General features: G+C 32.1%; 1 protein-coding gene across 1 annotated transcript; it reads left to right on the forward strand.

The window, feature by feature from the left end:
* Positions 1-11,610: 11,610 nt before the first annotated feature.
* LOC136235682 (probable serine/threonine-protein kinase PIX13) lies at positions 11,611-21,415 on the forward strand. The gene is made up of 6 exons (XM_066025545.1): positions 11,611-11,906; positions 12,978-13,321; positions 17,714-17,849; positions 18,836-18,972; positions 19,614-19,737; positions 20,737-21,415. The coding sequence occupies exons 1-6, from the start codon at positions 11,834-11,836 to the stop codon at positions 21,195-21,197; spliced, it is 1,275 nt and encodes a 424-aa protein (XP_065881617.1). The 5' UTR covers positions 11,611-11,833; the 3' UTR covers positions 21,198-21,415.
* Positions 21,416-22,070: the final 655 nt, after the last annotated feature.

The raw sequence follows: 22,070 nt of genomic DNA on the forward strand, positions 1-22,070 counted from the left end.
ATTGTTTATAAGACACAAAGATTAAAAGGCCCAAAGCCCAATACGGAAGTCAAAGCCCAAGTCAAACAGTTTAAGGCAACTCGGCCCGCGTATGTCAAAACGCCGTCGTTATGTACAAAACGCAGCTCAGCGGAAGAAGGATCTAGAAGACCTTCGTGGAACAACTTCGGGACGAATCTGCTGAGTTGATTCGACAAAGAGTACAAGACAACAGCTGAGCAAGAACAACTTCCAGACAAAGTGTTTCCACTTTGGGTAAAGTTCAGAAGACACAGAATGCTGTCTAGTTGACCTTACCATAAATGGAGAGACATTCTGCCGAGTTGACCAAAAGCTGACCGAGGACAGAAGATACTCAAATCTGATTGGCCGAGAGCTCTGAGCAAGACAGGGTGACAACGACAGGAAGCCGTTTCCCTCCAATGGTTATTTCGAAATTCGAATGACCGATGCCTCAGACGTCTCTATAAATAGAGCCCTTTAGTTGCTTCATTATATACAGAACTTGATCAAGCCATTACGCTGACCAAAATTCTACTCAAAGTTCTGCAAGAAAAAGCAAATCAATCTTACACTAAATTTCATATCTTTTGTGTAAAAGTCTAGAGTGATTATTCAATCATCTAAGGTATCTTAGCAATCGTTGTTTAGGACAAACACTTATCATTTCTAGAGATTAGAAAGGAGAGGCTGAGTACTCGGTTATAGTACTCAGCGAGAGATTAGGATTGAGTAGAGGTATAGAGGAAGGTACTCTTGTTATACTCAGTTTCTAAGATTGTAAAAGGTTTGATGCTCTACCGTTAAAGAGCTCAGTAGAAATTCGAAATCTCGGAACGTGTTCCGGGGACAGGACGTAGGCTTGGAGGCCGAACCTGGATAAATATGCTGAGTAATATCTTTCTAACCTTAAACTCCTTTATTTATATATTGCTTACTTAAACAAAACTAACCAAGTAAAGAGGTCACGCTGAGTTGTATACATTGAGTATCTAAGTTCAGGAATAGACTCAAGTGCTATCTCCTGACTTAACGAAAGAAGCTGACTTAGTCACCAGTTGACTAAGCTAGTGTCTTAATATACTCAGCGCGCTGTGTAATCCTTTTAAAAAGAAAAAGAAGTCAGCCTTAACGTACTAAAATTTTAAATAGTTCCTATCCCCCCCTTGGAACTAACTTGTTACGTTATAAGGGACCACCATGTATTACATACATGATTGTGAGATGGAATACAAGATAAAACATACAACCTGTAACGATCCATGTTCAATCAAAAGGCTACATATCTCCAATGAGCGTATAGTTATAGATATGATACATGTCCATCGAGAAACTATATATTTCCAACAAGTGTATAGTGTTAGAGCTATCGAGTGTATGTCGATCGCACGAACTATTTGCAAGTACGAATAATAATGAGAAGAGATAAGGAATATGTCCCGTTACGTGCGAGTGGGAGATGTTGGAAATATTTGATATGGATCAAACATAATCCGCCTGAAGAGAAATGAGCCGGATATAGGTTAAATGGGTAATTAGGGTTAAAACCCAGTTAGTGGCTATAAATAGATAGCTACACTCATAACCTAACATGAATGAAGAAACTTAGACAAAGAGAGCTCTGTAACCACCTTTCTTCCTCTCCCCTGCTCCTCTCTCTCTCTTCTGTCTCAATGGTGCTCTTAATTCGTGGATCCATCGAGTTTTCTCCTGACTAACTTCAGCATAGTTAATTCGTGACTAGGAATATGAAAATCGTGTTTGCCATTCTTTCGCTGCAATCAACTCATCGAATTTCTGCGCTATAAAAAGCAACCTGATAACTCATATTTGTATTTGTTCATATATGTGGTATAAAACTTCAATATTAGTACAAGGGATAAAATGGAAGGAAAAGTCTAGTTGAAAGTTTGTTTTAAAAATTTATAATGTAAGCAAATTTAGATGATTAGTAGTTAATTTTTTTTTTTATCTTTGTCACTATTCAAAACCAACGCGGTCTAAACCGTTTAAGCGTTCAAAATCGAGAATATGCACCGATTTTTTTCGATTTAGTCCCTCTAGTTTATTTTGGCATATACGTGATTTTTAGTCATCTGGGTTCCGCCTATTCCGCCTTGGTGCCGCCTAGACCGCCTAAACGACGATGAACAAACGTGTTTATTATCCTTATTATTTTATTTTATTTAATACAACTCAATTTTGATCATTGTTACATGATTATTCGTGAATTCTGTTTATTATTTTTTGATCTTTTTGTTTAATTGCATTCTCTTGTTTCATGATATGGATTAAGACTTTAAGGACATTGTTTCATAACTTCTAGGTCTTGTTTGGATGAAGTGTAATTAAAGTAAGATAATGTAAGGTGAAGTAAGTGAGGTGTATGAAATAATTTGTTGTATTTGAATGACAGGTAAGGTAAGTGATGGTTTAATAATGTAATTATATATAAAATTACTCTTATATCCTTTCATTTGTATAAATAAAATAAAAAACAAAGGGTAATTTTGGAAGAAAAAAATATGTACCATGATTCCTCTCCAATTTAGGGTGTAAGAAAAACTACCCAAAATTCACTCTCACTTACTACGTTCTTCAATTACACCTCAAAATAAATAAAGTTACCTAATTTCATTTAGCCTCACCTACCTTCAAATACCATAATCCGAACAATCTGTAGTGAATTATATTACTTGTGAACATTATATTTTTTTTAGTTGTTTCAATGATATTGTTGTTGAAATGTTGATGTTTATACATTTTTAAAGATATATGTTACAAATATACGTGTTTTTATATATTAATTAATTTTTACATTATTATTTTCTGATAGTATAATAATATTTTAATTAAATCTATATACCTATTTATTGATTAATAAAACAAAAATACAAAAATATAAATCCGATTAATTCTCGATCAATTCTCAAGGATCATACATGTCCAATCAGCGCCTAACGTTTTTACAACTTTAATTACAAATAAAATAAATTTTAAACTCATATTTGCAAACTTATAAGTTATAAATACAAATTATTTTTATACTTTATCTAAATTTTTTAGTTAAGAGGATTTGTTATAAAAATACTTAATTGACTAAAATGAAAGTTTTCCATTAGAGTTTAGAAATATATGATATGATAATGGATGACATTCTTGGAATTTGGCAGTAATGCATTATGGAAGATTTGGGTTTACCATAAAGTCATACACATAACAAAGTTAATTTAATTAATTATTTAAAAATTCTACCTTTGATATGAACATTAATAATATACTATATAATAAAAGATATGGCAACTTTTAAAAAAAAAAAACTTGGTCATAAAGTCCAACTAATAATCTAACCTCGTCATTTTTGAATTTTGGCTAGGTTTAAAGAATCTTCTTAATTATATCTTAAAGTTACTTAAATATTAGATTTTGTATAATCCAATCCACATAATTAATATATTAATACTAGTTGAGTTTTTTGAAGTTTTGTTGTCAAAATATTTCTTAGAATATTGTTGTTATTATTGTGAGTTGCTTGAGTATTAATTTAAAAAATTAACAAAATAGGAATAAAAATAATAACAACATACGGTTAGCGATGTTTTCGGTAATGCTATTTTCAATCCTAATTTGTCGGTTTTTGCGAGCATATCAGAGAAGCTAATTCCCAAATTGATTTTGTGTGTCTCGTGATTGTTGACTTCTAAAACAAATGATAGGGTGAAAGATACAAGGACTAAAAATATCTTTTTTAGGTTTCTATGTCCACCACAGAAAACTTTACTAGCTCAAGCAATGACGACTAAAATAAATTACCTTAAAGAAATTGTGATTGAAAATGAATCGAACTTGAAGCTTGACCGAATTAACGCTTGGAATATGACCACGAACTTAAGAAGCTTGATGGTTGCTTGTAGCGGTGTGCATCGGTGCGGTTTAAACCGCATACCAAACCGAACTGATTGAATTCGGTTTTTCGGTTCGTTTTTTTACACTTCGGTTCAGTGTCGGTTTTATTTTTTTTTTTGCTGTATTTTGGTATTCGGTTTGGTTTGGCAAAAAATATAAAAAAACCTAACCGCACCGAATTACACATATTTTAGATTATTTTATATATGTATACACATATATTTGAATCTACAAGTTTAATTTTGTTTATTTTTGTGAGATAATAAGCCTATATGAATATATTTTGAAAGTATTTTAAATTTTTTTTATTATTGAGGTAAATTTAATGATGAAATATATTGATTTTTATTTATTATTTTTATTTTTTTAATAAATTCGGTTTGTTCGGTTTAAAACCGAACCGCACCAAATATTTCGGTTCGGTTGTACTTCGATTTTATATGTTATTCGGTTCGATGTCGGTGTGAATTATTTTGGGAGAATCGAAGAGAGCAATAAGGTTAGAAAGAGTTTTTAGCTTTGGGTTTTAATATGTTTTTGTGTCCGTGAAGAGTCAAATCTTTTTATAGTTGCTGCTTGGACAAATCCGTTGGAAGCAAGGTCTTCCATTACTCCATTTTGGCTGAGATTTTCTGGCACATTCTCCACATTTTGAGAAACCATGATTCCACTTTAAAATGTAGGTTGGAGTTGATTAAGGCTTTTGAAAAAAACTAAATGGCAAGTATCCTTTTTTTTTTTTGATACTGGGACAAATCCGTTGGAAGGCAGAATTTTCATTACTCCACTTTGGCTAAGATTTTTATGGCACATTTTATTGGTGTATGTCCTAGTACCAAGACGTTATATCTTGACAGTGCCTTTAATTGTAAGGCAATGATCTATTCTATTAGTTCACTTGTGACAATTAACCTAATAGAGTATCCAAGATTAGTGACCTGCTCATATTAGACGGGTTGAGGATCCGGACAAGTGAAACTGTAAGGAAATAAGATACTAAGCTAAATATCTCAAGTTTATTATTGTCATTGGAACGATAATGAACTAAAGACTAGTATGTACTTTAGTTGTTGATGGTGTTCCACTGATCATGTACATTAGATGCCAGTCAAAGGCATAAGGCTTATGAAACAGTAAGCATTGGATCGGTCTCTATGAGAACACCACATGGTAACAATGTCATAGGTGGTTATCATGTAATGCTTATATTTGAGTCCTTACACCTTAAGTCATTATGGGCCTAAATGAGACACATCATATTTAGATCATTCGCCTAACGGACCTTTGAGATGGTGCCAAGTATGAGTTTGGTTGGGTATTAACTGAATCGTGTTGAGGAACCATGAGCGAAATGTGGGGATTGCTACTCTCCTTCGGGAGAGAATATATCACCAGCCACTTGATTAGTAAAGCTGAAAAGTGTGTGGTCACATCCTTATGAGGCAATTAAGTATTGCTCATTCGAATTTATCAGTTCACTAAGGGATCAAGGAATTTCCCAGCAAAAGATAAGGGTGATATTTTCAAGCCTCATGCTAGACCTGATATCGTATAGCAGGGATTGCTTGAGATTATCATTAGGTACTCGAGTTACAAATACGAGATATCTGTCCAAGTTGGATAGTCATAACCACTTGTTAGAGTCCGCTTATAACTTGTGAGCTCTTTTTGGATGAAATTACATATTTCTTCCTTGAGGAGGGATCCATCACCTTCATCCGCTCTCTGATTCAGTATGGGATGTCGTCGATCGTCAATGGTCCCGAAACTTTGATTCGATTTTCCTTATAATGTGGAATATGTGAGTCGATCGAACTTTGGTGGATAGTATTTTTTCGTTTGGGGGATATGGATTCACCAGAATGATGATGATGTCTAGGGGGTATACGAGAGTGGTGATACATTCCGTGTGCGGGGCTGGATTTTCTTCTCTATATCGCCATCGGAATTCATCCGACTGGGAATCCATAGATAGGTTTTTCTTCCTTGGGGAAGTGTAGATGACATGCATTCCAATAGAATAGGTGATATCAGAATATACTTTATTTCTTAACAATGAGCTTCTGATCACTTGAGAAGGAAGAAAATGGCCAGACAAGGGGCCGGAGACTGGCGAATCTCTCCGATGCCTAAGTTAGTATTGAGAATACGTAACTTGAAAACAATTTAGTGAAATAGTAGTTACAAGAATTTTGTACTCGTCTTCTTTATTTCCGTGCTATTTATAGACATTAGAGTTTGTACCTTCCTACACGTGTCAACTCCTTATTGTTTCGGAACCTATCTTTCCATAATATAGTCAATTGAGCGTGATATTTAAAGTCCGAAGCTCCCTCCTTATGGCTAATTTCGGAAAGACCCTTTATAGCTACTTGGGCTGGCCAGATATATGAAATAGTTGGCATGGCTTGTATGTCTAAGCCCATTCCACTATTTCGTACCATATCAACAAATAATGGAGTAGTGCATATCTTCCAGCTTATTAGCTTCCCTCGCCTCCTTCAACTCTCTCCTTACGACCTCCATTTGTGTTGCATGTTCGGCCATAAGCACATTCATTGACTATTGAACTGAGCGTATGTTGTAGATGAGATTTTTTGTAATCCCATCTATAAACCTATGTTGTTCAAGGTCTAGGGAGCCCAAACAGGTTTTTATCTGCTGGTCTAATGTTTGAATGATTAATATTGACTCTATCAGGTTGTTGCTTACATCCACCAGGCCTCAATTCCTGGTTGGTGGAGGTGAAGAAGAAGAAGGAATGCCAGATGTCGAATGGATTACGAAGCTATTCAGTTGAGTCATATTGCATATTTATTTAGTCCATTCTCACTGCATCATTTGATGTGGGTGATTCGGAGCTAAGCTTTTTAGGTCCAGTGATTGCCTGAGATAAGACAGAAAAGTGGTCAAAGAGGGATAGAGAACTGGCAACCCCACTTTGATGCCTAAGTTAATGATGATAAAACGATACTAGAGAGTATGTAAACTTAAATCAATCAGTGGAATGAATATAATTACCTTTTGAGTATTGTGTCCATATATGATATATAGATAGTGCGCCTAAATATGAGTAGAGGAGCACACATAAGTCACTTAATGGGGAGGTTAATAACAATAGGGCATCTGTAATTTTGGTAATCCTAATGTGAGATGTGGGGCTAGATGTGTGTAGGCTTTAAAACCTTATTTGAATAGGTTATATAGCTCTGGCCTTACACTTAATGGTGGGGGCATTTCATTGGTCTACGCGCATTCGTAATAGTAGTATGATATCATCATGTAAATATAAGAAGTTAGACACAGGTCATTCATCAGAGCAAGTAAGAACATATGCCACAAACGGAGCCTCCAAACCAATCCGAGTAAAGATGTACAAGTGCCAAGATACGTGGATCAAAGGAATGAGAGTTCCGAAATCACATTAGTACACGTCCCTGATTCCAAGCCAAAAATCACAGAACGACAGTTTTAGTGAAACACAAACTATCTTTCTTATATCAAACACTCACCACTCAAAAAGATTGACACATGTTCGTATACTGAGCTAGGACGTACATTCTGACAAACTATCAAATTTACCTTTAACACCTTATAAATAGACACATATTATACAATTAAGGTACTTATAAACATTCTCTACGGTACATATCTAATTACATACTGTTTAGTGCTCATCTTTTTAAAATTTTAACATCAAAGTACGGTCTTCGATATCCAATCTTTCGTTTATTTTATTTTTTTCTATTTTATTTCACACTTTATTCACCACAAAACCACGTTTTTTTTAAGGATTTACTCACACTTATTTAAAGAAATAAAATATTTATTTGATGAAAGAAAAAGTCATGTGAACTTACTAATTTTTTGGAGAGATTATTATTATTTTGGTCATTTCATTTTTCACGTTTGATTGTACTAAAATTGCCTAAAATGGATCCAATTGACAAAAATGAATTTGTTCAATGGCTCTTTGCATAATTTATGTGGAATGTTTCACGAAAAAATAAGGCCTAATACTTCCCCAGCCCCCTTAACTTGTCCAAATTGGTCATTTTACCCATTCAACTCATCGAATGTCCTATTTACCCCCTTAATTCCATAAAAATGGTATTTCTCACCCCCTCAACTTATCCATTTCTCCCTCCAACTCATAGAATGTTCTATTTACCCCCTTAACTCCATAAAAGTGGTATTTTTTACCCCTTACAATCCGTTATCGAAGCTTAAATTGATAACTGTTTTTAAACGTTAAACCTATATTTATGCTATTTTGTAAATACTTCCCCAAAAATCATAGGCCTATTTTGGTACATTATCCCTACATATAATGTATTTAACTTGTTTATATTAATGTGCTTGTTATTTGTATTTTTTATTCGTTCTTTCTCTTTTCAACTTTTTTGACTACTATAAACGGATAAGAAATATCATTTTTATGGAGTTAAGAGTGTAAATAGGATCATAAGTGGTGAGAAATACCACTTTTATGGAGTTAATGGGGTAAATAGGATATTCGATGAGTTGAGAAGAGGTAAAATGACAAATTTGGACAAGTTAAAGGGGTGAGAAATACCATTTTTATAGAGTTAAGGGGGTAAATAGGACATTCGATGAGTTGAAGGGGTAAAATGACCAATTTGGACAAGTTAAGGGGGCTGGAAGAGCATTAAGCCAAAAAATAATAATAATTCGATTAATTCTGGACGGTGAGACTCCAATATGTGGGCCCAAACTCGCCTGAAAATTCTCGAGGACGTTGACTTTCCTACTATTTATTAGTTAGTTAGTATATTATTTTAATAGAGTTATATATTTATTTATTGGCTTAATACATCATTTGCCCCTGAACTTGTCCAAAAAGCTTGATTGGCCACCTGAACTTTCAAAGTGTTCCCATACCCCTTCGAACTTGCAAAAAATGTTCAATTAACCCCCTGAACTTACGTAAAACGTAATCAATTGATCACTCGATCGTAAAAAAGTAAGTTAAACGCGAAAGATGTATTCCACGAGTCTTATAAAAAGTAAAACAACCAAAATCGGAATATACGATTCTAATATTAGAGAAGACAAGTTGTATAGTTGAGCAAGCAATAACTTTCTTTTTAATCTATTTTTTAATTATGCAATAACATTCTAAGATACGTGGAATACATCTTCCGCATTTAACTTACTTTTTACGACCGAGTGATCAATTGATTACGTTTTACGCAAGTTCAGGGGGCTCACTAAATATTTTTTGCAAGTTCAGGGGCTATCGGAACACTTTAAAAGTTCAGGGGGCCAATCAAGATTTTTGGACAAGTTCAGGGGCAAATGATGTATTAAGCCTTATTTATTTTAATAAAATTGCCATGTACCATTCTATTACTTTACAGTATAAATACAACACGAAAATAAAAAAAATAAAACCTATTTTTCATACAGGCTACAATCAGTAAAAGATCTATAAAAGGAAAAAAATAGGTTACAACAAGCAATAAAAATAATATAAAGAGCAATAAAAATCATAAAAGGTACAAATATAACAAACATAAAAATCATATCATTCTCGTAAGTCGAATCTCGTTGAAAACCCCTGTAATCCATGCTTTATCATTTTGGCTCTTTCGGACATTTGTATTTAAATACTTTCTTTTTTTTTCAAGCACGCAGATCTATAGATATAATGTTAGAAAAATCTACACTGACGAATTACGAATTTTATCCCTGCAGTTGGAAAATAGTTTTCCAAAATCCAATCCTTACGGGCTGCATAAATTTATTTGACTTTTAGTAACAAAGTCGGATTCCAAAGATACGTTCATAATCCCAAAATACGGAAAAAGAAAAAACGCACAAAACATGTGCCAGTCAACCATTTTTATGTGGTGAAGCTCTCAGCCTAGTGGTTGAGAGAGTTTACCTATGCCTTGGGAGGTCATGGGTTTGAATCACATCCGGATCTGGTGGAGATTTTTCTTTCTTCTTTAATGTAATCGCATTGTGCGCAAAAAATTTTTTTTTTTTTAAACACATTTTTATCGTTTTATTTTAAAATTTAATTTTTTTATAGTTTTCATAAATTAAAATTCAATTAAAATTTAAGTTTTAAAAGTAAAAAAAATTATTTTTAACCAAAAAAATTGTTTTACGAAAAAAATAAGTTAGAAAGCATTATGGAGAAAAAAAAACTCATTGAAAGCAATTAATAATGTTAATATAATTATTTAAAAAACAAAATAAAATATACATTTTAAATTAATTCAACTATTTCAAAATATTAAAATAACATTAGAAAACATCAATATAAATAGGGAGGGAGAGGAGGGGGTGCTCTCGAGCTCTGAACTGGCTCCACGTACAAACTAACACTAATTTAAACTTAGCGTTTATCAAATAGTACCAATTTAGGCATTGATAATGAAACGTGACCCGTCATTCATATTACTCAGTTAAGTTCTGATTTCTTTCTTCACGTATAGTTTGCAGAACTTAACCGAAGAATATGAATGACGTGTCAGGTTTCATTATCGAGACCTAAATTGATATTTGTTTTAAACATTAAGCTAACAACATAAAGTAAATGATAGGGGTAAGGAGGGGATAATTGGCTAAGTGACATTTAGGTTAATAAGCTTAAATGGCAAGACATTAAATAAGAATAGTGGCAAAACAGTAAAATAAAAAAGTGTTAGGAATTTGCCAATCTTGCTGGAAAAGCCACCCCACACGGCGTGTGGGTGTGTGACACGCCGTGTGGCCTTGAGCCTCCTTGCCACCAAGTTTGTCGACGTGCTAAAACCTCTCCCCTTGCACAAGTTTACATAGCGTATGGTTATATTCACATGCCGTGTGAATTGGACTAAAAGTTCCAAGGGCTCAACAACTTCTCCATACGAGTTGTGCCTCTGGTGACACGCCATGTGGGGCACTTCCCTCACACTTCTTCCTTCGCCTCATATTTCACAGGACGTGTGGCTGAGGGCACACGCCGTGTAAGGTCTTCCTTTACTTTGACTTGATATCTTGAAGGAGATGGTTGCATCATCTAGTAACCTACATAAGATCTACCATTTCAACTCATGCCAAATCAGAAGGTATTACAAATGAAAATATAATAAACAATATATATAGTTGAAATAGAATAAAAAATTCGATAAAATATATAAAAACCAACTAAAATAAACTCAACGAAAACACGAAAAGAAAAAATTATAAAAATAACTACATAGTATTAGATAGACATTACACTCATTTGGGTCCTCAAACTAAATTTTTAAAGTCAATTAGGTTCCTAAACTATCAAAATCATCAATTAGGTCCTGAACTAAGCAAAAATTATCAATGGAGTCTTCATCATATCTTAAAATTAGAAACTGTGACTATTTGATATAGACTGTAATAATCTCCGTGTTGATCAAAATGAGTTTGGAAAAGAGAGTCTGAAATTATCCAACCGAATGGTTTTCGATGAGGTCTCAATTCGTGGTTTTTGTTTAGAATGTGGACTTAATTGATAATTTTTAGTTAATTCAAAGACCTAATTGATGATTGTGATAGTTTAGAATTCTAATTCACTTCGAAGCGGGGTTACAAATTTGATAATATTGTTATGTTACATTATATATATATTGAACTTGTAAAGTGGGCAAGAAAAAGCCCACTATAAAGGTAGAAAAGATGATAATAATGTAGGTGTGACTAGAGGAAGGACAACAAGGCACAAGAAAAAGAGACAAAGAGAAAAGTCCAAGAAAACACATCATATATATGTATGTAGTTACTACTTAAACTTTGTTTTATTAACTAAGTTTTTTCCATAGTTCTTGGGTATTTCGAGGAAATTTATGTTTATATCAAGAGTAGAAAAATTAATTTAATATTCATTTATCCTTCAATCGGAAAAGCAAGAAAGAAAGAAAGAAAGAAACAGTTGATCGGCATGGGAAACTGTTTCGGAACTCAGGTGAATAATCACCAAAGTCCTCCGACCACCACCACCCACTTTACTCCAGGTATGTATGAACATCTCGGTCATGAAGTTGGGATTTCTTTGTTTTTAATTTTCCGATTAGTCGGGTCGAGATCGGTGTCCGTTTCTTGGTTCTTGATTCTTTGAATTCTCTATTTCTTAGTTTCTTGGTTCTTGAGTTCTTGATTTCTTGAATTCTTGGTTCTTGATTCTTTGAATTCTCTAGTTCTTTGTTTCTTGGTTATGTTGGACGGACACTCTTCTTTAGTAACGTTCCCACGTTTTATGTCTATGTTCGGTTCAATTTTCCGTGTCGGTATCTATTTGAAGGTTTTAGAAGAAAAAGAAAACGTTTTCCGGTGTACGTTTCTCTTTCCGTGCAACATAGTTTCTTGGTTCTTGAACTCTTGAGTTCTTGATTTCTTGGTTCTTATTAGATTCTTAGTTTTCTTGTTTCTTGAACTTTTCCATTCTTAGATTTCTTGGTTCTTCAACTGTTGAACTCTTGAATTTTTTATTTCTTAGATGAAAACTAAAAGTTTAAGCGGATAAATAACTATGTTCCTCTTCCTATCAAACATAGTTTCTTGGTTCTTATTCGATGCTTAATTTTCTTGGTTCTTAAACTTGCCGGTTCTTTAGATTTTTTTGTTCAAGATTGGAACTGTTTTTTATTTCTTGACTATGTTGTATGAACACTCTTCTTTATTAACGTTTACGTGTTTTATGTCCATATCTGTTTCCATTTACATTTTGAAGGTTTTAAACGTAGATAAAAATTTAGTTTCCGTGTCCGTGCAATATAGTTTCTTGATTCTTCAACTCTTAGAGTTCTTGATTTTCTTGGTTCTTATTGGATTCCTAGGTTTCTTGGTTCTTGATTCTTAGGTTTCTTGCTTCTTTAACTCTCCAATTCTTAGATTTCTTGGTTTTTGAAGAATTCTTGGATTTCTTGATTCTTGAACACTTGAATTTTCATTTGTATTCTTCATTTGAATTCTTGGTTTCTTGAATAAAAACTAAAAGTTTAAGCTGATAAATAATTTCCGGTTTTGAAATCTTTATGTATTGAAATTTCGATATCGAACTCTAATAAACACCATATAATATTTAGGGAGACAACAACACGGGGTGTCAACCGGAAACAATAGCAGCAACAGCAACAGCAATAATTACAGCTCGGAAGATATGAGTGTGGCTCTTCCTCCTCCACCGCCACCGGTTGTTCCGGTGGGGAGGATCGTCACACCGAATCTGAAAGTGTTTGCTCTAGCTGATCTGAAGAGTGCAACAAGAAACTTTAGACCGGATACTGTCTTAGGAGAAGGTGGCTTTGGAAGAGTTTTCAAAGGTTGGATTGACGAGAACACTTTTGCTCCGGCGAAGGTCGGCTTCGGAATGGCGGTCGCCGTTAAAAAGTCAAACCCAGATAGCTCTCAAGGTCTTGAGGAGTGGCAGGTCAACTCTTCTTTTCTTTTTTTTTCTTTCTTTTTTTAGTTTAATTAATTTTAAATATAGTTTGATTAATCAATAAGTAAAAAATTAAGAGGGAAAATTAAAAATAAAAAATTGGTCAAAATCCAATCATATTCTAGCACAAGGACTTAAAAACAACTTATCATGTTATTTTAAGCAAATTTAGATATTAACGAGATATTTATAAATTCACGAGATATGTCAATTTTGAGTTAAGTTGAGGGAGCTCATAATTTATAAAAGCCTTAGTAAAATAAAGGTTTAATACATACGCAGCTCCCTGAATGTGATCCTTTTTTTTATTTTACCCCCTAAACTTAAGAGACAACCTATTGACTCCCTAAACTTCCAAAAAGCCACCCAATTTACCCCTCCTCTCCGACGTGGCGCTTGGATTATTGCAGCTTTGTATTTTTCCAAATCAGCTTTGTATTTTTCCAAAGCTGCAATAATCCAAGCGCCACGTCGGAGAGGAGGGGTAAATTGGGTGGCTTTTTGGAAGTTTAGGGGGTCAATAGATTGTCCTTTAAGTTTAGGGGGGTAAAATGAACAAAAAGGACAAGTTCAGGGGGCTGCGTATGTATTAAGACTAAAATAAGGGATTCGAATTGTTTGGTGAATATATTACTCCCTCTATTCCATTATACAAGTCCTATATACAAATTAAGAAATAAGCCTAATACATCATCAGCTCATTGAACTTGTCCAGAAAAGTACATTGGTTCCCTGAACTTTCTTAGTATCTCATCAGTTCCCTAAACTTCCTTATTTCGTATTATAAGTTCCCTAAACTTGTCCATAAAAGTAGATTAGCTCCATGCACTTTGCAAATATCTCACCAGCTCCCCGAACTTGTTTATTCCGTAACAACTAAATACAAGATCTTATTAAACCTAAATTCTGAAAAATACATCTTCATCTATTCGAGATGTAATTTTTTCTCTTCTCTTACATTTCTATCTATTATAAGAGCTAGTGTTGCACATTTGAGAGATCGAATGGATGAAGATCCAGAGTTAGTATTATGGTTTTTGTATTTAGTTGTTACGGAATAAGCAAGTTCAGGGAGCTGGTGATATATTTGAAAAGTGTAAGGAATTAATCTACTTTTATGGACAAGTTTATGGAGCTGGTGATACGAAATAAACAAGTTTAGAAAGCTAGTGAGACAAACAAAGTACAGGGAGTCAATCTACTTTTATGGATAAATTCAGAGAGCTAGTGATATATGAGGTCTAAGAAATATAATTAATGTAAAGTCAAATTAATAAATTTATATTAGTTAACTGAAAAAAATTCTCTCTCATATCATGGTTAGAGAATAAACCTTAAAATACAATCATGGAATATGTTAGTTGTAAGGATGATCTCGGATGTCAAATCAATAATTTAATTACACGTCACATATTTTAAAATTTAAAATTTAGGATATTTTGATCTATACTATTTTATAAAAAATAATTGACTAACATGAAATTTATTCATGTGTCACGCCTTGTTAAATTAATGGCTCGGTGCACGAATCGCGTAGTCAAGTTAAAAGTCAAATTGTGTTAATCAAAATTACTTATTTGGGTAAGTTTAAAAAAAAAAAAAACTCTTTTACTTTCACGTTTTGTTAAATAAGTATATGTGAATTTTTTTTTTCAAACGAGGACTGAGCTTTTCATTTTACTAAAAACGATGATATTTTAGTTTGATACTATAAAAAGAACTGTTAACAACCTCGAAATAAAAAAATTCAAAAATTAAAATTGTTTAGTATAACATTTATTATGGAACTAAATTTTTTATTTTTAAAAACCATCATTTTAGAAGTTTTTTCTCTCTAAACATTATTTTCTCTCTCATTACCGAACAATATTTAAATGTTAAACAATTAAAATGGTTTAAAATATAATTAAATTTTAAAATCATCAATGGTTATTTTAATTTTGCGATTTCTCAATCATCTCGTTGTCGTAAAAAAAATTATGAAAATATTATATTTTTAACTTAAATTAATGAAAAATAGTTGTAATGTAGTCAACTATATCATAATCAAATTAAAGATAAACAGCGTCATAGAAACGCTAAGATTAATTAATTAAATATCTTCTCTATACATTATTATTATTATTTTAATTAAAAAAACACAAAATATTCAAATTGAATTTTATTTTATTTTATTGGCTTTGACTTTTTCCAGATTAGCTGTAATATGTGACTACATATTTGATGGCTATTTTGATGCTGATGTCTTATATTAAGTCTTTAAATTTTTTTTAATAAGAAAAAAGTCTTTAATCTATTAATTTGATACATTGTTTTTTCAAATTAAAATATGAAATTTTAATAATAATAAAAATTAGGTATTATATAAAATAAAGAAAATATATTGTAGGATAAATTCCAAAAAAAAAAAAAGGCAAACTCTATGATAATGTGTAAAAATACTCCTAACGTTTACACCTAGGAGCAATTTTACATCTAACGTCTAAAATGGTGTAATTTTATCCTTAATGTTGACAGTCAACATCAATTTTACCCCTAACATTGACAAGTTATGGCAATTGGAGAAATTATTCATCTAATTGTCTTCTCGGTTATGAATCTTGTCATCTACACTTCACATATGCGTCATTTTATCACTCATTAGTAGCAGATCACAAACATATGATTAAACGTGAAAAATTAAAGAAAAATTAAAAAAATATATTATATTTTGTACGAGTTGGACAAAAAATTCAAATATTTCACCGAATTTAAAAATATTAATCTTCAATTCTATTATAAATAACAAAAATAAAATATGAAAATCTTTTTTTAGAATTAGAATAAACAACAAAATATTAGTATTTTATAATAATGTCTGAAATTTACTCAATTTACCAACGTTAGTGATAAAATTGCTTTTGGCTGCCAACATTTAGGGGTAAAACTGCATCGTTTTAGACGTTGAGAGTAAAATTGCTAATGCCTGTAAATTTTAGGGGTATTTTTGCATCTTATCCCTACATAAATCGTCAAACGCACACTTATGTTTTTTTTTACAAAGAGATGACTGAGGTTCTTGTTTTACTAAAAATGAGAATTTTTAATTTGACATTATAAAAATGACTGTTAACAGTCTCAAAATGAAAATTTTTAAGAATATTTTTTTTTGTGAAAATAGATCAAGTAAATGTTTAGAGAAAAAAAGTTCTAAAAATTATGATTTTGGAAAATAAAAAATACATTTCCATAGTAGATGTGATACTAAATAATTTTAATTCTTAAATTTTTTCATTTTGAAGCCGTTTTGAGCTCTTAAGTTAAATTTTGAGGAGTTTGAGTTAAAAATCAATTCTAATAAACTTTTAGTCACTCCTTAAATCACTAAGAGTCTTCTTTTTTTTACCTCTCTATTATTGATGAGCTTCTCTTCACTCCTAATTTACTCCTTATTTCATTTTTTTAATAATTTAACTCTTCTCTTACTACTGGTAAATATAACAATTTATGATAATTTTTATAATAAAAAAAAAGGAATGTGTGTGATGAATATTATTGGAGTGTATTTAGATGCTCTTAAATAATTAAAAGTCAATTGTTTATATTATTTTTAAAGAATGAGCTAAGAGTCTCTTAAAAATGCTCTAACGGTCATTTTTAAAATATCAAACTAAAAGATCCTCATTTTATTAATAAAGCAATGAACTTCAGTAAAAAAAAAAAAAATTGCCCTATATTCTATAATGGGTAAACTGAACTTTACTCATTTTAATATTATGGTCATTGAACTTCAATTCTTAACAGTATTACCACTGAACTTTACACTTTTTAACACCGGTGACCATTCAATTTTAACTAACTCCTTAAAATAGCCGTTAACGACCGCAAAATGAAAATATTCAAGAATTAAAGTTCTTCAGAACGATATTTACCATGAAACTACATTTTTTTATTTTCCAAAATCACATTTTTTGGAGCTCTCTCTTTAAAAATTCACTCTCTCCTAACCAAACCACACCTAAATGACCTCAAAACGAAAATTTTCAAGAATTAAAGAACATTACAATATCATTAACTCTTCGAATTTTTATTTTGAGACCATCAACAGTCGTTTTGAGGCGTTGAGTGGTCATCGGTGTTAAAAAGTGTAAAGTCCAGTGTTTATACCGTTAAGAATTGAAGTTCAGTGGCCGTAATATTAAAATGGGTAAGTTCACTGGCTATGGGTGTAATTTACCCATTCAATAATACTTTGTATTTTCTATAAAAGCAAATATTAAATATAGATTTTTTAGTGTGCAAGGTTGACCAAGTTAATTAACTTATATTATATAAATATTTAAAAAAAATGGTGGTTGAATATGAACATATGATGGCTAATTTGGAATTTTGTGGTTGCAGTCTGAAGTGAAATTTCTAGGAAAGTTTCAACACCCAAATCTTGTGAAGCTATTGGGTTATTGTTGGGAAGAAAAACAATTTCTTCTTGTTTATGAACATATGCAAAAGGGCAGTTTGGAAAATCACCTCTTTAGAAGTAAGTAATAAATAAACTTTTATTTTTTTTTGGTTAATTATAAATAGATGTTATATGGTTTCACGGATTTATAGATGGATACCTGTGATATTTTTCGTTACAAACGCAATCCTGTGGTTTGCAAAATTTTCATTTTTTTGTTGACATTGCCAAATTTGGGCAATAACGACCTCAAAATGAAAATTTTCAAGAGTTAAGTGATATTTTAAGCAAGTTTATTATTCAACTTTTTAGGTTTGAGGTTATTTAGGTGAGCATTCTCCATCCACGTCCCCATTTCAACTTCACGATAAAACTAACATTCTAGGAGCTGCGAGAAATCTCGAAAAAGAACCTCAGGTCCGCATGCTATGAACCCAGTGCTTATCAAAACACCCTAGAAGTGCCTAGAAGCTTCTAGAGACGCCCCAGGCTGTCTCTAAAGCCTGTAAATATGGTGTCTCTAGATTTCTTGCATCTTAACAAAGGTTTTGGAAGTCTCTGACTTTTTATGGTACATTTCTCGCCAAACTGAGGTCCTTCTCGCTCATTATGAGGTTCATTGGGCCTGTCGCCCTTTGCCTCATGGGAATTTTTACAAGGATTCCCTGTCGAGGTGGTATCCCTGATAAGAATGTGGAATCCCTTCTCTGTAGATAATTCTAGCTATGAGAGAATGTTTTGTTGCTACAAATAAACTCTTTTCCTAGATGAAGAATCGTGAAAGAACCTCTTACAAGATAGATTCAGATGATTCTGCAACGAACCTTGTGCACCCTTCCTCCCGCCACTAACCTTACTAATCTAACCTTTAATTGACTAATTGATTAAACACAACATGATGTATAATTAATGTTAGGAGTGTCAAAATGGATTTTCATATCTTAATCATGTCTGTATACTTTATACGAATCTATATGATATAATGCAATAAAAATGATAACCATGTCAACTAAATATCTCTATAAATCGTATCAGATATGGACAATTCTTTTTTCGTGTTGCAGGAGGTGCAGAGGCATTACCTTGGGATATTAGAATTCATATAGCTATCGGAGCAGCTTATGGACTTGCCTTTTTACACACATCAGAAAAGAGTGTCATCTATAGAGACTTTAAGACATCTAATATTTTGTTAGACGGGGTAATTTTTTTCTAACTTTTTCTAATTTTATTCTGTTAATTAGTTTGAGGCGGATTAACACCGTCCTGATTTCTTCAATCGGTCGTATAAATCGGTTTGTCATTTTTTAGCCGCCTAGAGGCGGTCCCAGTCGAATCTAGGCGATTCTTTTTTTAAAAAAGTGATCCATAAATTTTATGTATTTTTTTAATTTTAATAAAATATTAAATAACCAGAAACTAAAAGGACCTAAAACTATAAAATATTATTTTTAAAGATATTAAAGTTATTTTTTGGCACATTTCATTATTAATATTATTTTGTTAACACATTTTTGTACTTTTTAAAAACATTAATATAAAAATAGAAAAATATATTTATTTTTCTATCTTAAATATTTTATATTATTACTTTTACGTAGTATATTTCATATTTGAACTATATTTATATAATAGTTTATTTATTAAGTTTTTTTAAATCCAAAAATACAAATCTGATTAATTCTCGATTAATCCCTGCGTTCTGATCCGCCCGACTAGTACCTAATTTTACATGAAATTTTAGATTCAAATTTTGGATTTTTTTTATTAAATCAGTTAAAAAATAATATTTATTTGGATTTAATGTGTTCCAAAATTAATAATTTGAGAATTATTTTGCAGAATTATAATGCAAAACTTTCAGACTTTGGGCTAGCAAAATTAGGCCCACTAAATGGAGACTCACATGTTACAACAAGGGTCATGGGTACATATGGCTATGCAGCTCCTGAATATGTTGCAACAGGTATTATTATTATTATTATTATTATTATTATTATGTTCACTTAAAAATAGTTTAATAAGTTTTTTTAACAAAAATATTTTTATTATTTACAGTATATATATATATATATGAGATATCAACCAAGTGTATATAAATTTAGTTAAATCCATGTTTACTGCATCATGTGATAAAACTTTTAGATTCATATAGTGTTGTTTTATCGGAGTGTTGTCTTACCGTAAAGTCTTTGCTGATAAAGCTAAGGAAGCATGAACGAGTTTTCTATTAATCCATGAATAATCTGTGTTTTTACATTGGATGAGGATTAATGGACTATAATTGTCAACTAAACAGTAATTCCTCGTTCTTGTCAAGAATTTGTTATGATGAGGATAGAGAATTCTCAAAAATATTTTTCACGAGATTGAGATAGAGATTTTTTTCTCCCCGAAACTGGGGGCAAGGGTGGAAAATCTTCCTTGTCCCCTATAGGAATCCCAGAAATTATTTAAAAAATTGGTTATACATTCTTCAAATATTAATTTTTATTTAAACAAATCGACGTATATTATTTATATTTAAATAAAATATTAAATTATTATTATTAATTTAATATTTAGTTAATATAAATAAAAGAATATCATTTATATAATATTCTCCTAGATTCATAACCGATGATGAAAACATAAATCTTCTAAAATATTCAGAGACATTGAAGCATTTCTCATCTTTCCCTACTTATAAACCTAACGAGAACTTAATTTCTCCTATGAGATAAAGACATTCTAACTCTTCAGCTTGAAATGTTATGCTAACTCCCTTTATCACCAAATATATACTGAATTAATATCTTATATATTATATTGCTACTTTTTAAAAATTGCTACATATATCGCTACTAAGGTGTCAAAATGAATTACTGTACCATAATCGTTTTAGTGATATATATATATTGTGTGGATTATTTCTGTAAATCATGTTTACATGTGAGATATTGACATGGCATCCCTTATTTTACAGGTCATTTGTATGTGAAGAGTGATGTATATGGGTTTGGTGTTGTGTTGTTGGAAATGTTAACCGGTCGACGAGCATTGGACACGAACATGCCAAGCGGTGAGCACATTTTGGTAGAATGGGCTACGCCATCTCTTTCAGAAAAAAGAAAACTGAAAAAGATAATGGATCCAAGATTTGAAGAAGATTACTCTCTTGATGGTGCAATTCAAGCAGCTGAAGTTATCCTAAAGTGCTTAGACTCCGACCCCAAAAATAGGCCTTCTATGGAGGAAGTTTTGGAAACTTTGCAAAGAATAAGGAAAATGCCCAAAGATAACAAAGTCAAGGAAAAAAAGAAGGTAAAAATTCAACAAGAAGAGAAAAGTTCTAGTTATAGTACTCCCCAATATAGGTCTCCTCTTCATTCCAAACATGGTGGCCACGGAAACGGAAGTCGACCTTACCGGTCTTCCACTCGGTAAAATACGATTCATACTGCTACGATACATAGATACATTGAGGAGATATTATTTACAGTGTCGAATTTAGAGTGAATATGTGAGAGTAAAATTGATTATGAAATAGAGAGATTATAATTTCTGAAATTTCTCGTATTTAGTGTATAACCATTAGGGAAAAAGTTAAAGGTTTTTTTTTGTAAATGTTATTGGTTTAATTTATATTCTTTGAACTTATTAAATGACTTCTACATTATCTCAAAAATTTAGAGTTCGTTACGGTTAAATGAAAAGGATTTTGGTGGATCTGGGATGACTGGATCCGTAGAATGAGAGGAAGTCCGAGGAGGGCTAGATATTGGCACATGCACTTCAATGTTTAAGTCGATCTATCTCCAATTATCTCAGGCTAAGATTCCTCATAGGCCTCTCTTCATGGACAGGTTCAGACAGTATAATATCCTGTAGAACAAGATGTAGAACCATGCCTGTATGCATGCTTATTCACCTCCCTCGCCTCGTTAAGATCTGCTTTCATAACTTTCATTTGCATTGCATGCTCTGCCCTTAAATATTCATCGACTCTTGAATGGAGTTTATATTATATATGAGCTTTTTTGTGATTACATCTATGAACCGATGCTGCTCATGATATAAATATCCTAAACAGGCCTCAATATTCTAACCCAAGACTGGAGTGATGTACAAAGGCTCTACTGCATTGTTACTAGCATCCACGAGGCCATAATTATGTGCAGGCGAAGTACTTGGAATATAAAAAATTGGCTGAAGAATTGGCTGAACTATTTAAGCGAGACATTGAACGAAGTATGATCCATACTCACCGCACCAAATGATGTCTATCAATCTACAGAATATAACGAACATGTTGAACTG

Source organism: Euphorbia lathyris, chromosome 7 (genome assembly GCF_963576675.1).
Source record: "Euphorbia lathyris chromosome 7, ddEupLath1.1, whole genome shotgun sequence".
NCBI lineage: Eukaryota > Viridiplantae > Streptophyta > Magnoliopsida > Malpighiales > Euphorbiaceae > Euphorbia > Euphorbia lathyris.

Coding starts and splice junctions, on each gene's coding strand:
- LOC136235682 (XM_066025545.1), top strand. CDS start 11,834: ATGGGAAACTGTTTCGGAACTCAGGTGAATAATCACCAAAGTCCTCCG. Junction 11,907..12,977: donor CACCACCCACTTTACTCCAG/GTATGTATGAAC, acceptor TATAATATTTAG/GGAGACAACAACACGGGGTG. Junction 13,322..17,713: donor AAGGTCTTGAGGAGTGGCAG/GTCAACTCTTCT, acceptor TTGTGGTTGCAG/TCTGAAGTGAAATTTCTAGG.